Source organism: Sphaeramia orbicularis, chromosome 19 (assembly GCF_902148855.1).
Source record: "Sphaeramia orbicularis chromosome 19, fSphaOr1.1, whole genome shotgun sequence".
In the NCBI taxonomy this organism is placed as follows: domain Eukaryota; kingdom Metazoa; phylum Chordata; class Actinopteri; order Kurtiformes; family Apogonidae; genus Sphaeramia; species Sphaeramia orbicularis.
The window spans coordinates 44087025-44101549 of record NC_043975.1 but is presented as its reverse complement, the minus strand read 5'-3'; the positions used below and the strand labels follow the sequence as shown (position 1 = coordinate 44101549).

The 14525-nt window shown below is 38.9% G+C and overlaps 1 protein-coding gene across 2 annotated transcripts in view; it reads left to right on the top strand.

Annotated features, from left to right (window-relative positions):
• Positions 1 to 14193, top strand: part of sfxn2 (sideroflexin 2) — a 34137-nt gene extending 19944 nt beyond the window's left edge. Inside the window, exons 2-12 of one of the 2 annotated variants that reach the window (XM_030121974.1) lie at positions 1441 to 1702; positions 2648 to 2818; positions 2908 to 3006; positions 3098 to 3173; positions 4542 to 4627; positions 8502 to 8562; positions 10113 to 10179; positions 10269 to 10318; positions 10401 to 10450; positions 11028 to 11075; positions 13572 to 13671. In XM_030121974.1, coding sequence (XP_029977834.1) covers positions 1548 to 1702; positions 2648 to 2818; positions 2908 to 3006; positions 3098 to 3173; positions 4542 to 4627; positions 8502 to 8562; positions 10113 to 10179; positions 10269 to 10318; positions 10401 to 10450; positions 11028 to 11075; positions 13572 to 13671 — 963 coding nt within the window. In that variant the 5' untranslated portion in view covers positions 1441 to 1547. Of the gene's footprint in view, positions 1 to 1440; positions 1703 to 2647; positions 2819 to 2907; positions 3007 to 3097; positions 3174 to 4541; positions 4628 to 8501; positions 8563 to 10112; positions 10180 to 10268; positions 10319 to 10400; positions 10451 to 11027; positions 11076 to 13571 lie in introns of those variants that run through there. The other variant, XM_030121973.1, reaches the window with a different exon arrangement.
• The last annotated feature ends 332 nt before the right edge of the window (positions 14194 to 14525 follow it).

The following is a 14525-nucleotide window of genomic DNA, read 5'->3' as shown; positions in this document are numbered from 1 at the left end:
GCCACCCAGCTCCTGGTGCAGACTATGGTTATCTCCCGTCTTGACTACTGCAATGCTCTTCTAACGGGCCTCCCAGCTTGTGCTGTCAAACCACTACAAATGGTCCAGAATGCAGCAGTGCGTCTGGTCTTCAATCAGCCTAAAAGGGCACATGTCACCCCCTTACTCATTGAGTTACACTGGCTACCCATAGCTGCCCGCATCAAATTCAAATCTTTAATCCTAGCCTACAAAATTCTCAGTGGGTCTGCTCCTGTCTACTTAGGTGCACTAATAAAAGCTTATGTCGCCCCACGACCACTCCACTCGTCTGGGGAACGTAGTCTGGTGGTCCCCAGACCTTGTACAAGACAATCCAGGCTCTTTTCATGGGTCGTTCCACGTTGGTGGAACGCTCTACCAAGTGCTACAAGAACAGAGTCATCCCTGCCTATCTTCAAGAAGCTCCTGAAGACCCAGCTCTTCTGAGAGCACCTCCTGTCCTAGCACTTTCAAACATTCCATTTTAAATATTCTAATAAGGTTTTTCCCAGGATAACCACAGATTCTTTCACGATTATCTCTGGACCTGCTGCGGTGGTCCGGCCTCTTCCCTGCCCTCATCATCACCACTCACTTATCCTCAACCGCCTCCATGTGTCTCCCCCTTCTCCCCCTCTCCCCCAGTCTCTATCTCTATCGCTCTCTCTTTTTCCCCTTCTCTACTCTCTCTCTTTAACCCCAACTGGTCAAGGCAGACGTCCATCCTCCAGGAGTCTGGGTCTGCTCGAGGTTTCTGCTGTTAAAGGGAAGTTTTTCCTCGCCACTGTCACCAGTCACAAGTGTTTGCTCCTGGAGGATTCTGTTGGGTTTCTGTAAATTGACTTAGAGTCTGGTTTTGACCAACTCTATATATAAAATGTCAAGAGATAACTTTTTTGTGATCTGGCGCTATATAAATAAAATTTGATTGATTGAGTGATTTAATTGGTTTTCCCCTGTAAGTCGCTTTGGAAAAAAGCGTCTGCCAAATGCGTAAACATAACAAACATAACATATATATATATATATATATATATATATATATATATATATATATATATATATATATATATATTATAGGCAATTTGATTGTTTTAATACATGAAAATATTCTTTGCAAAATCTCATGTAAAGTTAGGGCAAAAAACTGTATTTTAATTATGGAAAATTACCATATTTTTATGAGATGGTTATTTTCTGTTATGTTACAGTATTTTTTCAGCACCCCTATTGCTGGAATAATACCATTTTTGTACTGTTTTTTTTTTTTTTTTTTTTTTTTTACAATGTAGCTCTTACTCATCATTGAACAGACGGTTGATGGTGATTGAGTTTAGAAGTCAGGGGATGCATCTTCCTGTTTTTCCATCATGTTTACAGATTAATTATTCTTTTATGTTTTCTGTTTTCTTTTCTCAGATTCCCACTGTGTCTCTCCAGTAAACTTCTTCCAGCGTACGCAGACTTTCCACACACTAATCCCGGTTTGATGTAGTAAATCAGGGAGTTGCTTCTTAACAACCACAATGGCTTTGAGCTCATTCGATATCGATGCGCCACGATGGGATCAGTCCACGTTTATGGGCCGACTCAAATACTTCTTCAGCGTCACTGACTGTCGAACGGCGCTGCTGCCAGACTCCCGCCTGGATGAGGCCAAAGCGTTAGTGGAGAGCTGCAGGTAAGACGAGGACACGACAGCCAGTGGAGCTGCTGCAGGACACACTTGGACTGACAGAAAACACTTTAATATGTCATTATTGGAAACATTTAGAACAAGCACAATGATATCTGTGCAGAGGATTTTCATATTAAACTAAGATTAGACTGAGGCTCTGTTCACACTGCAGGTAAATGTGGCCCAAATCTGATTTTTCACCCATATGTGACCTGTATCTGATCTGTTAAAGACGGTTTAAACAGCACTAATCTGACCTGGACCACTTTCATATGTGGTCCTAAATCTGACTCAGACCACTTTCATATGTGGTCCTAAATCTGACCCAGACCACTTTCATAAGTCTGGACCACATTGAACTGTATCTTCTGTTTAAGTTGGTTTCATTGGTTTGTTTTTTAGAAAACAGTCCAGTATCAAATCCATCCTTCACAGGGACAGGCAGAGGACAAAATAAATGTGATGTTTAGAAACCAGATGTGAACTTGGAAACTTTTTGTATTGTTTTGAATGGCATCTTGAATCACATCAAACTGAGTCCCATTGTATAAAGTCAAATTGTTGTCGAATCATTAATGCATCACATGGTGAACAAGGTGGATGGTATGAACAGGGGGCTTCACTGGATCCTTTATGGTATTCCTTATGGTATGTACTTATGTGTTTTATATATGTATACAGTATGTGTCATTTTAATTGTGTTTTATTTATTTTTAACAACTTTGAAGGGTGACCTTGAGTGTCCTGAAAGGCGCCTGTAAATAAAAATTTATTATTATTATTATTATTATTATTATTATTATTATTATTATTATTATTATTATCATCATCACTGGCAGCGTATCCACATGTGTATGGAATCGGACTCACATCCCTAGTTTTGCCGATACTATAGTTGTACCTCTGTGTAAAGTCTAAGGCGTCTGCTGTGTGGTCTGGGTTCTGCAGGGCTGGATCCATCCCCCCCGGGACCACGGAGGAACAGCTGTACTTCGCCAAGAAGCTCTACGACTCGGCCTTCCACCCGGACACCGGAGACCGCATGAACCTCATCGGCCGCATGTCCTTCCAAGTTCCCGGAGGCATGGCCATCACTGGCGCCATGCTGCAGTTTTACAAGTACGCAAGAGAAAATAGAACCAGCTCAGACTTCCTGCTGCGGTGGAGATGAAGTGTTGGAGGTTTGATGTTTGATGTGTGTTCTGTAGGACAGTTCCTGCTGTGGTGTTCTGGCAGTGGGTCAATCAGTCTTTCAACGCTCTGGTCAACTACACAAACCGAAACGCTGCCTCCCCCATCACTCCAAAGTAAGCCCTCACTGTTGTTACAGCTGTTTATAGGAAAGGGAGGATTTTAAAGAAATGGTCATCCTGTAAGTCCTGTCCCTCTGTCCCTTAGGCAGATTGGAATAGCCTACGCCACGGCAACTAGCACGGCCTTGGCAACAGCGGTTGGACTCAACCTGTACACGAAGGTACGAATGAGGACAAGGAACACGAGTACTAGGGATGTCCCGATCCAATCTAAAGATCAGTATCAGCTGCCGATCTGGCATTTTTTAGAAGATCAGATCGGATTTAGTCACAAAATCGGGGCCTAGTTCTGGGGGGTGGGATGGGGGATGGGGTGAACAAACATCCTGCCCCCTCAAATTAAAGTTTCCAAAGGTAGGGAAAAGTAAAATGAGCTGCTCATCAGCAGGAGACTTAGAAGAGTTAGTAAAACATACGGTAGTGATGTGCGAGTTGAGTTTTTTTCAACCTGTGGGGCTTTTGTGGAATTATTTGACCTGACCCAATCCGCCCCACAAATAAACTGACATTCTTTTGACTCGACCCAACCTCACCCATGAATAACCCGCTGATGTGAGCATTGATAACATACGGCACAGAACACACCCCCATATAATACCTGGACAGACCTGTCCATTGACCAGCTACAGCAGTGGTGAACATACGGGCCATGGACCAAAACCGGCCCACCAAAGGTTCTAATTTGACCCACAGCATAAAAATGGAAAGTGCAAAAATGATACTAAAGTTATTAAAGGTGCAGGAGACTTTCGTCACCAATTTTTCATCAAATCTGTCCAACCTCCGTCATATCCTCAGTATCATGAATCTGTAAGTCTGTCTGTCATTACTCACCTGAATCTCATCCTCATGGTGAACAGTTTCTTCGTGTCATCCACCAGAAACAAACCATGTGTTTACAAACAGAGCCGGGAGGGAACTCGGGCATCTTCGGAATTTTGTCATGACGTGCATTGTGGGAAGCGGAGGTTCGCACAGCCGCCTGACAGCAGCAGCTGCTACAGACATGACGTGGAAACAGCAGGAGCTCCCTTCCCTCTATGCATATTCCTCCAGCTGTTTCCACGTTTCAGACGTTTTCGCGTCGTGTTTGTTTCATCCATATAATATCATATGGTCGCGCTGCCGCTGTCAGGTGGCTGAGCAAACCTCCCTTTCCCACAATGCACGTTGTGACAAAATTCATCAGATGCTGCCAACTGTGTGAGTTCCATCCCAGCTCTGTTTGTAAACACATGGTTTTGTTTCTGGTGGATGGCACTAAGAAACTGTTCACCATAAGGAAGAGATTCAGGTGAGTAATGACAGACAGACTAACAGATTCATGATACTGAGGATATGACTGAGGTTGGACAGATTTGATGAAAAATTGGTCACGAAAGTCTCCCGCACCTTTAAGAGTCAAAGGTGTCATAGTTGTTTTAGTTCAGGTTCCACATTCAGACCAACTGGGATCTATAGTAAAATAATAGAATAATAACCTAGAAATGATTATTGTATTAAACTCTTCACTGTTTTTTCTCGCTCAGAAAGCCCCTCCTCTTGTGGCTCGCTGGGTTCCCTTTGCAGCGGTGGCAGCTGCCAACTGTGTGAACATCCCCATGATGAGACAGCAGTAAGTACCTCCAGCGCCCTCTGCAGGACACACACATGGAGACGTTCAGAACTCAGAACTGTTACACCTGCATTTAAAGGGCTGAAATAGTTTTAGTGGACGTTCGCCCAAAATGACATTATCTTTTAAATACCAAGATTTATTTGATTTCCAGCCATTTTGAATAACCCTTATATCAGTGGTTCCAACCTTTTTTACTCCTGACCCCGTTTTAACATCATACATTTCTGGTGAGCCCAGACATTCAAAACAGAGACTTTTTTTTTTTTTTTTTGCTCAAATTAATTTTTTTGATCCTGTAATAGTTTTCTATACTCTGTTTCAAATCCAGGTTAATGTTAGAGGACATTTAGTCTATAGAATGTATATCATTGTGGATGAAGGCAGTAAATCCAGGTGGAGATTTCTGCACAAAGGGAGAATTTTATTTTCCTTGGTCAGGATATGTACAGTCAGTCCAGCTTGGATTTACAAGGCTGACAATTAATACTGAACAAACAAGAACTCAAACTATGAATTATGAAAGAGCTGCAGCATCTGAAACCGACCACAATGAACATTTGACAGATAAACAGAACCACAGTGCTGCAGTTTCACAACCACAGTTTGTCTGATATGGATTGGGATTGGCTCTGTCAATTCAACACAGATTTGTTATTAGGAAGTTTTTTTGGTGTTTATCAATTACTGGAAATTCCAAGCGACTCTACGTGGGGTCCCAACCCCAAGGTTGAAAAACACTGCCTTAGATATTTAGCTCTGATAAAGTTGTATTTTATGAAAATATGCAGTCAAAGACACAAAAACATATAAGTACAGGCTGAGTGAAAACTGTAATGGATGAACTTCATGTGCCTTTGAAATACTGTTCATGTCAGCGCTCACTTGTTGGACTCAGGTTTAACACATTCAACAGAATAATCCCTGGTGTTTCTCCGTGACCTGGAACTGACTGTTACAGACCACTGTGTTAAACCTATGAGCACTTGTTGGCATTAACGTCAAGCCCTGGTTCTTTCCATAGTACAGGTTGTTTACCTTAAATCTATTATTCACTCAATGACAGCAGGACATTCATCTTTTTATTCACACGTCAAACACTGGTCAGACTTTTTTAGACAAGTTAATTTTAGAGCTGAAACGATTAAACAACTTGAATTGATTGAAAAAAAATATTCAATTACAATTTTTCTGAAATCGAAGCTTCGTCTCCTTAATTTCTCTGCTGTTAAACATTGGTTCCACTGTTGTTTCACACGGACGCTTATTGTGATGCACATGACGCCAGGATCCACACACAGTTGTTTGTTAATTCCATGTTCAGTTGGTATCAGTTGGATCCAAATGTGTTGTAGACTGAACTGACAGATGTGTTTGTAGATGTTATTGGACTGATTTGGTGTTTATATCTACAGATATTTTTATATATACTTTTATACTGTTCTATATCCTTTTACTTTTATACTTTTTGTGGTTGTTGGTTCTGGAATAAAGGACTAGTTGTTTGTTATTTTCAGACACGTCTTTTTGACATTTTTACTATTTTTTTCCTTCCCATTAAATAAACGGTTTAATCAAATTGAAGAAAATAGTTGATAGATTAATCGATTACAAAAATAATGGGTAACTGAAGCTCTAGTTCACAGGTGTCAAACATGTGGCCCGTGGGCCAAAACTGGCCCTCCAAAGGTTCCAGTCCGGCCCGCAGTATGACACAGTGCAAAAATTACACTGAAGGTTTTAACAGCTAAGAGTGTTGAACTCGTTTTAGTTCAGGGGTCACATACAGACAAGTAAAATTATGGTATAAAACCCTTTAACAATAAAATATCAACATCATTCTGGCTGTTCCTAAATGTTTTGTGCATTTGTAGATCCAATCTGTAAGTTGAGTTAATAATAAGATGACATATAATATTGTAGAAGTTATTCTTATTTTAGTTCTAAATTCCAAACTTCCAAATTTCAACAATAATATGACTGTTACCAAATGTTTGTGTAATATTGTGTGTAATGCACATGTACAAGTGATAAGTTGAGGCATAATATAAAAAAAAAACTTATTTTTCTGATTTTTGTGGTATTTTTGCTGGTTATTCACGTTTTTTGTTGGAATAGTTTGTAAATGTAAATATTTTCATAATTTAATGTTTTTATTGTACTAAAACAAAGAGAAAAACTTGGAGTTATCATTATTTATAGGTTATTATGCTATTATTTTAATGATTTGGCCCGCTTGAGATTGAATAGGGCTGAATGTGGCCCCTAAACTAAAATGAGTTTGACACACCTGCTCTAGTTGATTGTGTTATGGGATGTGATTTTTATGTTACACTCAGTGACTTCCATACAGACCTGTGATAAGAATCAGGGTTGGTGCGGGTGCTTGAAATCCTTGAACATGCTTGGATTTGAGTTGAAGTGTTTGAAAGTGTTTCCATTTATAACCAAAGCTACGTACACAGAGGTGATGCATGTAGAGAAATAAACCTTTATGTCATAAAGTCAATTCCAGGTGTGTACAGGGTGGGGAAGCAAAATTTACAATATTTTGAGGCAGGGATTGAAAGACAGTGTATGACCAATTAGTTTATTGAAAGTCATGAGAATTTATTTGCCACAAGAAAATTTACGTAATAGAAAATGTTTTTATTCTATGTGTCCTCCTTCTTTCTCAATAACTGCCTTCACACGCTTCCTGAAACTTGCGCAAGTGTTCCTCAATATTGGGGTGACAACTTCTCCCATTCTTCTTTAATAGTATCTTCCAGACTTTCTCGTAATAGTTTTGCTCATAGTCATTCTCTTCTTTCCATTATAAACAGTCTTTATGGACACTCCAACTATTTTTGAAATCTCCTTTGGTGTGACGAGTGCATTCAGCAAATCACACACTCTTTGACGTTTGCTTTCCTGATTACTCATATGGGCAAAAGTTTCTGAAAAGGTATGGATAATAGTGTTAGGTATGATTATGACATCAATATATGTTTGGTTTCAAAACAATTGACGTAGTGCCTGCTGAGAAAAAACAACTAAATGTTCATTGTAAATTTTGCTTCCCCACCCTGTAGAAGCCAATAATGTAATAGCAACCGATAATATAATAACAGCCGATGGCGTAATAAATTTGCCATTTTTAAAATGTAATAGGCCAATAACATTATAATAGTCCTGAAGCGATAACGTAATAGCTTTTGGCCAATAACGTTATAACTTATTACGTTATTGGCTCAGTCATTACATTTGTGAAGAATTTTTTTTTTTTACCAGGCCAATAACATAATAACTAACCAATAAGTTATAACGTTATTGGCCAAAAGCTATTACGTTATCGGTTCAGGATTTTTATTACGTTATTGGCCAGATATTACGTTATTGACTTATTACATTTTAAAATGGCAAATTTATTACATTGTCGGCTGTTATTACGTTATCAGCCGTTGTTATGTTGTCGGCCATTATTACGTAATCGGCTCTTATTACGTTATCAGCTGTTATTACATTATTGGCTTCTACAAGGTGTTCTCAGGTCGACTCCAGGTCCAGTTTGATCTGAGTCTTTGTCTCTTTGGTGCCAGTGTGTCTGAAGAACAACAAGTGACTCCCCTTTTTTTGGATCAACATTTTGCTATTATGACACCTAATTTTAGGTGTTTAGAGCATAATACAGTGATGATACAATACATATAAAGTGAAAACAATAATCCTGATTCTCTGTATTCCTGTAGATGTGGATTTGACCCCAGTGATAATGGGCTGTGTTGGAAAAATTTGAAAATGACCGTTAAAAGTGTTTGAATTTGACCCTGAAAAGGTGAAATGCTGTACGTTTGGATCTGTTCATTTTTTTCCTCTTTTTTTTTTTTTTTAGGGAAATCCTGAACGGCATTGCAGTCACAGATGAAAACGGCAACAAATTAGGCCACTCGACGGTGAGTAATGGCTCTAAACCACCCCCACCTGACACCTGTCTGTGATAGAAACCCAGGTTTGAGTGGTTTGTGCTTGGTGTCCATAAATGGGGTTCCATCAGAACTAAGCTGGTGCCTCCACCTCCTGTAGAACTCCAAACAAACACATAAATCCAGTCAGAGTAGGGAAGATCTGTGTTGGTCAGACATTAACAATAAAATATATCAACAATTTGTAACAGAAAAAATTACATTATAGTCACAGACAAAAAGCGTTTAGAAGTGCATCGTCAAAAGTGGGAGGTGCTTGGTTGGGACTGAAGTCAGCTGACATCAATTCCCACCTGTCCCCGTGTCCCAGTTCCCACCTGTTTCTCTGTCTGTAATAAATATCATGAAAAAAATGCAAAAAATTGACTAAGATTAACTCTTTCAATGCCATGGGCCAATTAAATCGGCTTTACGAATACAACCTTTAAAGTGCCACGGGCCAATCAGATCGGCTTTGGAGAACACGCCATATTTGTGTACAAACAAACCATCCACCCCCATTTCTTTCTCACATTTCAATGACGTTCTTTCAAATCTTCTTGCAAATTACGATCAATAATGAATCGGCTGCGTCCGGTGCGTTTTGAATCTAAGTAGCAATCGGTCGGATGTTACCAAGCGGTTTTTGACCAAGGAAGAGCTCGCGTTTCGTTTTCTGCTTGGGAAATTTTATGAATGAATTTATGAATGAAATCATATGCAAATTAGATGGCCATTTTGTAGTAATATCGTAAACACAGCGATCTGTCAAAACAGTCCCATCTGCTAGAAAATGAGTTCTGATGACGATTCAGACTTCGATTATAAAAACGACGCGAAATACTGAAAATCGGCCAAATTCTGTGGCACTTTTAAGGCTTATTAGCCCCTTAACTGTCTGGCACCGAAAGAGTTAAGTATAAAAAAAAGAGAATAAAATATGCAACTAGTATTTGAATTTGGTCCCAGTAGTTTTAGTTTTGGTTCTTTTTTTCTAAATCAGTGCAGCTGCTTTTTGACACCTGTTTAACTTCATACATCAGCTCCACAGACGAAAAAATAAATAAAGGAAAATCACCACAACACTTGAAACAACAGGAAAAACAAAAAACACAAGGAAAATGGTATAAAAAAAAAAAGTCGGTCTCACCCACAGCTCTGTGTTTGACCCCCCTCCCCCCATTCCACAGGGGGCAGGGCTTGAACTGAGCATGCTCAGATGCCTATGGAAAGAACAAGGTCTATTCTATCAGCACGATTGGAAATTTAACTATTGAGCAAATGGTTGAATTTATATGAATATTTAAAATGAATCATACATTCAGAAGGTGTCACCACAGACACGTCAGGGGTTAAAGGGTTAAACACGCAGATCAGTTATTGAGTTTAAACACAGACACTATTGAACATGACATGGGTCCATGTAGAACTGCTGGATCTGGACCTTCAGTAGCATTAGATTAAAGGTGTGGAATCCCCTTTGTTTAGAACACTTAGTACAAAGCTGCTGTAAGTGTAGTTTTTTGTTCTCGTCTCCTCAGAAAGCAGCTGTGAAGGGCATCACCCAGGTGGTCGTGTCTCGGATCACCATGGCCGCACCAGGAATGAGTATGAAAAACCTTCTATATGACTGTATGTTCTGCCGTTTTACTGCCCCAGAGCTCCTCATCCAACTGTCCTCCTTTTTCTCTGCTCAGTTATTCTGCCCATCATCATGCAGAGGCTGGAAAGATACAAGTTCATGCAGGTCAGACGCTCTCCAGCACCTCTGTACTAAAGTTTGAACATGAATGGATGCATGTCAACCAGCCTCTTCTGTCTTCTTGCAGAGGATCACGTTTCTTCATGCACCGATCCAAGTGATGATGGTGGGAATGTTGTAAGTAGGACTTCTGATCTGAGAGGGAACACGGGAAGGAGTTTTTTTTCCACAGTCGTTTTTATGGAATTTGTACAGCAATAGTGCAAAAAGATAGGAAATGTTGTTTTTATACAGAACAAAACATATACAACAAAACAAAAACATGAAAAAAAAAAAAAAAAAACATCACAGAGCAAGACATCGATCATCCTGGACAAACATAAGAGAGTTTATGAGACACAAACTTACACTTAAACATAGGTACAAAATATCACAGAGAGAAGGAAAAAAGAAGGGAGGTGTGTGGATAGATAGATAGATAGATAGATAGATAGATAGATAGATAGATAGATAGATAGATAGATAGATAGATAGATAGATAGATAGATAGATAGAGACACACACGTACATAGGCCTAGATACTACTAGAACTAGATTAAATTAAATTTTATATATATGTGTGTGTATATGTATGTGTGTATGTGTGTGTATACACACACACACACACACACGTATGGTCCCAGGTATTTGGATATGCTCCCAGTGGACTGAACTAACTGATCTGTTTTTGTTTTTTCCTCTTTTTTTTTTTAAGCTTGGTGTTCATGGTGCCTGCTGCCTGCTCACTGTTCCCTCAGAGATGGTAACATACATGTTTTTACTCTCACCTTATATTAGGAAAACTAATGAGAAAAATGGGAAATATAATGTATTAAAAAGGTGTTTCTGTTTATTTAGGCATCGCATTTGAAGATATAGTAAGGTATATTTTTGCGAAACTCTCTGTATTACTTACAAACTCTTGTACCGAACACTGAAGTGTAGCATGTTTTATACAAGCAAGTAATTCTTGCAAAACTCAGATGGATATGAACCCAAAACTAACCAGACCCAATGTAGACCAGGTACGTGAGTTTAGATACGCTGGTCTCACCAAATGTACGTTCATCACTGAAATGGTAAAAACAGGATCAGTGTTTTCAACTCCTCAGTAGTGAAAGTATCTGTTATCTGTCCTAGAAGTTGATAACTGATGTCATCAGCTAATTTGTATAATTGTAAATGTTCATGTAATTATAATGAACGATGTAGGACAGAGGAATATCACTGTTAGAGACAAAAAGTGAGAGAAAAAAAATAAAAGTAAGCCAAAAAAATAAATAAACTACAAGCACTTGGAGAGCACAGACCTCTGCCAAGGCAGATCTGTGCCCCGGATTTGGATGAAAATTGGATGAAAATGTGGATACTGGCACATGGAACAAATGATGAAATTTTGGTGGTGATCGGGGGTGGGAGGGCCACTGATCTGCCTTGGCGGAGGTCTGCGCTCTGAGTGCTTTTCTAGTTTATCAGTAAGTGTTTTTTGTTTTTTTTTAACAATTAATAGAAATTTCAGGCAATCCCATTTGAATTCCAGGCGACCCGACCCCAAGGTTGAAAAAGAGTCAGGTGAATTAAAAAAACGGATGTTGACGTACGTTACAACAATAGAAGTTGTGTGGACACACCAGGAAACCCAATCATTTTTTAATTCAGTAGGAGATAGAGGGGTAATATAGAATAATAATGAATATATCTGAATAAATCAACATCATATTTACGTTCATGTTTATGGAATGACTTCTCGTGTCATCTCATGATAATAAATAAACAAATAATTGCATTTGTGATTTAATGGAAAAACCAACATTACACACTTCTGTTTTTTCGACATTTAGTAAATATCGGTAAAGTTTTGCACAGATGTCCAATGGAGAAGAGACTAGTTTCAGCTTCAGAGTTTGTCATGTCTTTTATGTATTGTGATTGTCTCTCTCAACTCACCATATAGTTCCAGGCGACCCCACATGGAGTCCCGACCCCAAGGTGTAAAAACACTGTGCTTGTGTAAAAACTGCACTGTTCAGAAGCTTCTGCTCTGTATACTGCGCACCTGTGGTGGAGTTCCAAAAGCAGATCCACGCATAAACTGGTTGTCACTTATAATGACTCGATGAGGAGATTGCTGAGGGTTCAAAAAGACATTCTAGTGCCAGTCAGATGTTTGTGGATTGTGGTGTTTGATGCTGTGTGGCAGCTATACCATTTTATTTATTCATTCATGTGCCGTTACAAAATCACCAAACTGAATTGTACAAGCCCTGGTCTGTCCCAAGATTAGTTCTGTAAGGGTTACGTCTAAAATGTGGTCTCACTGGTGAACGAGCCTTTATGTGTAAGTAACGTATGGATTTGTGCTATTTCTTTTCTTTTTTATTATGTATGTTTTTGTTTTGTTTTTTTATCCAGTGGACCTAGTTTCTGTCCTTAACGCTTTCATGCATGAATTATGAGAACATTAATCAAGATTTTTTTCCTGAGTGTTTTTATTCCTTTTTAGGTATAAAAAAAGCAATGTGATGGAATTTTTTTTTTGTTTTTTTTATGAACCTATTTTTCATGGGGTTACAAAATGCTGGACATGCATTTACTGACATACTGTGTGAAAACTATGAAATACATTTTTTTAATGCTGTTAATCTGTTCTCACATTTTAACATTCTATAACCTCTAAGACCCAGCAATGCATTTTTGTCCTCTGTAGGGGACAAGAGTTTTACAGCTTTATTAAAAAAAAATGCTGCCCACTGCAGATGACATTCCATAATTTTTAACAAAAAAAATTTATCTGAAAAAACTGTTACATCATGCAGTTTCCAGTCAAGACAATTATTAAATGTAAAAAAGCCAATTTTTTTTCTTTTCCTGGGTCTCTAATTACTCAGATATGCCAAAAAAAAGGTTGTTAAAAAAAACCCTGTTAATTACAGGCTAATAACCATTAGCAATTGATTTACACTCAGATGTGTTACTGCAGATCAGGTTGATCAAGAACAGTAATGGTATGAATTACATTGTATGGGATGATGCATAAGCGTCCACTGTGTTGGTTGATATGCGAGTAAAACAACAAAACCCATGAATATACAAGAGAACAACTTTGAATAGCTGTCCACAGGAGTGACCACTATGCATGAAAGGGTTAATAAAGCTTGAATGAATGAATGAACTCACTGCTGTTATTCTCTCTGGTGTTGTCCACACATCTCCTCCTCTTCTTAATCCTCTCTGTTTTTTGTTTTTTTTTCTTCTCCAGCTCCATCGCTGTGTCCAAACTGGAGCCTGAGCTTAGAGACTCCATCGTGTCCCAGTGCGGAGACAGCGTCCAATATGTGTACTTTAACAAAGGCCTCTGAGGAGCCGACACAGGAGTGTTTTTAACAGCCTGGTTCTGCAGCAGAGCTAATGAAACACTGGGTTCCTACGTCGTGGTGATTAATGAGAGCTGTCCGAGGGCTTGGACGATCCTTTTACTCTTATTTTATATGGTTTAATCATGTGTCTGTAGCTCTGGTGACCAAAACGTGTTTTTTTTTTTGTTTTTTTTTCCCTCTACACATGACACATCCCAGAGGCACTGGGTGCTCCTGTTGACAAACCAAATGAGCTCATCTCAGGAACAGAGCATTACTTTGGTTGTTTACTCGTCGTATGTCTGGGCCTGTTTTTCATCATCTTATATTAGTGGGCGTTTTTTTTTCCTCCTTTCATTCTTCTTTAAATCTGTGCCTTCTTCGTAGTTGCAGGGGTGTCGATGCTGCTGGGCTTTTGTTTTCCTTTTTCTAAATCAGGGGTCTCAAACATGTGTCCCGGGGGCCAAATGCGTTCCCCCAAAGGTTCCAATCCGGCCCCTGGGATGAATTTACAAAGTGCGAAAATTCCACAGTCAAGGCTGTGGAACTCATTTTAGTTCAGGTTCCACATACAGACCAATATGATCTACAGTCAAATAATAACAGCAGAAGAACCGACAAAAAAGAATGACTCCAGATTTTCTTCTGGGTTTGATGTGAGAAAAATAATATTACATTATGCCTGTAAATAATACAAACTTCAAATTTTTGTCTCTGTTTTAGTGCAAAAACTAACATTAAATTATGAAAATATTTACATTTACAAACTATCCTGTAACAATAAAATGTGAATAAACTGAACAAATATGAACAACCTTGTAGAAGCCAATAATGTAATAACAGCTGATAACGTAAAA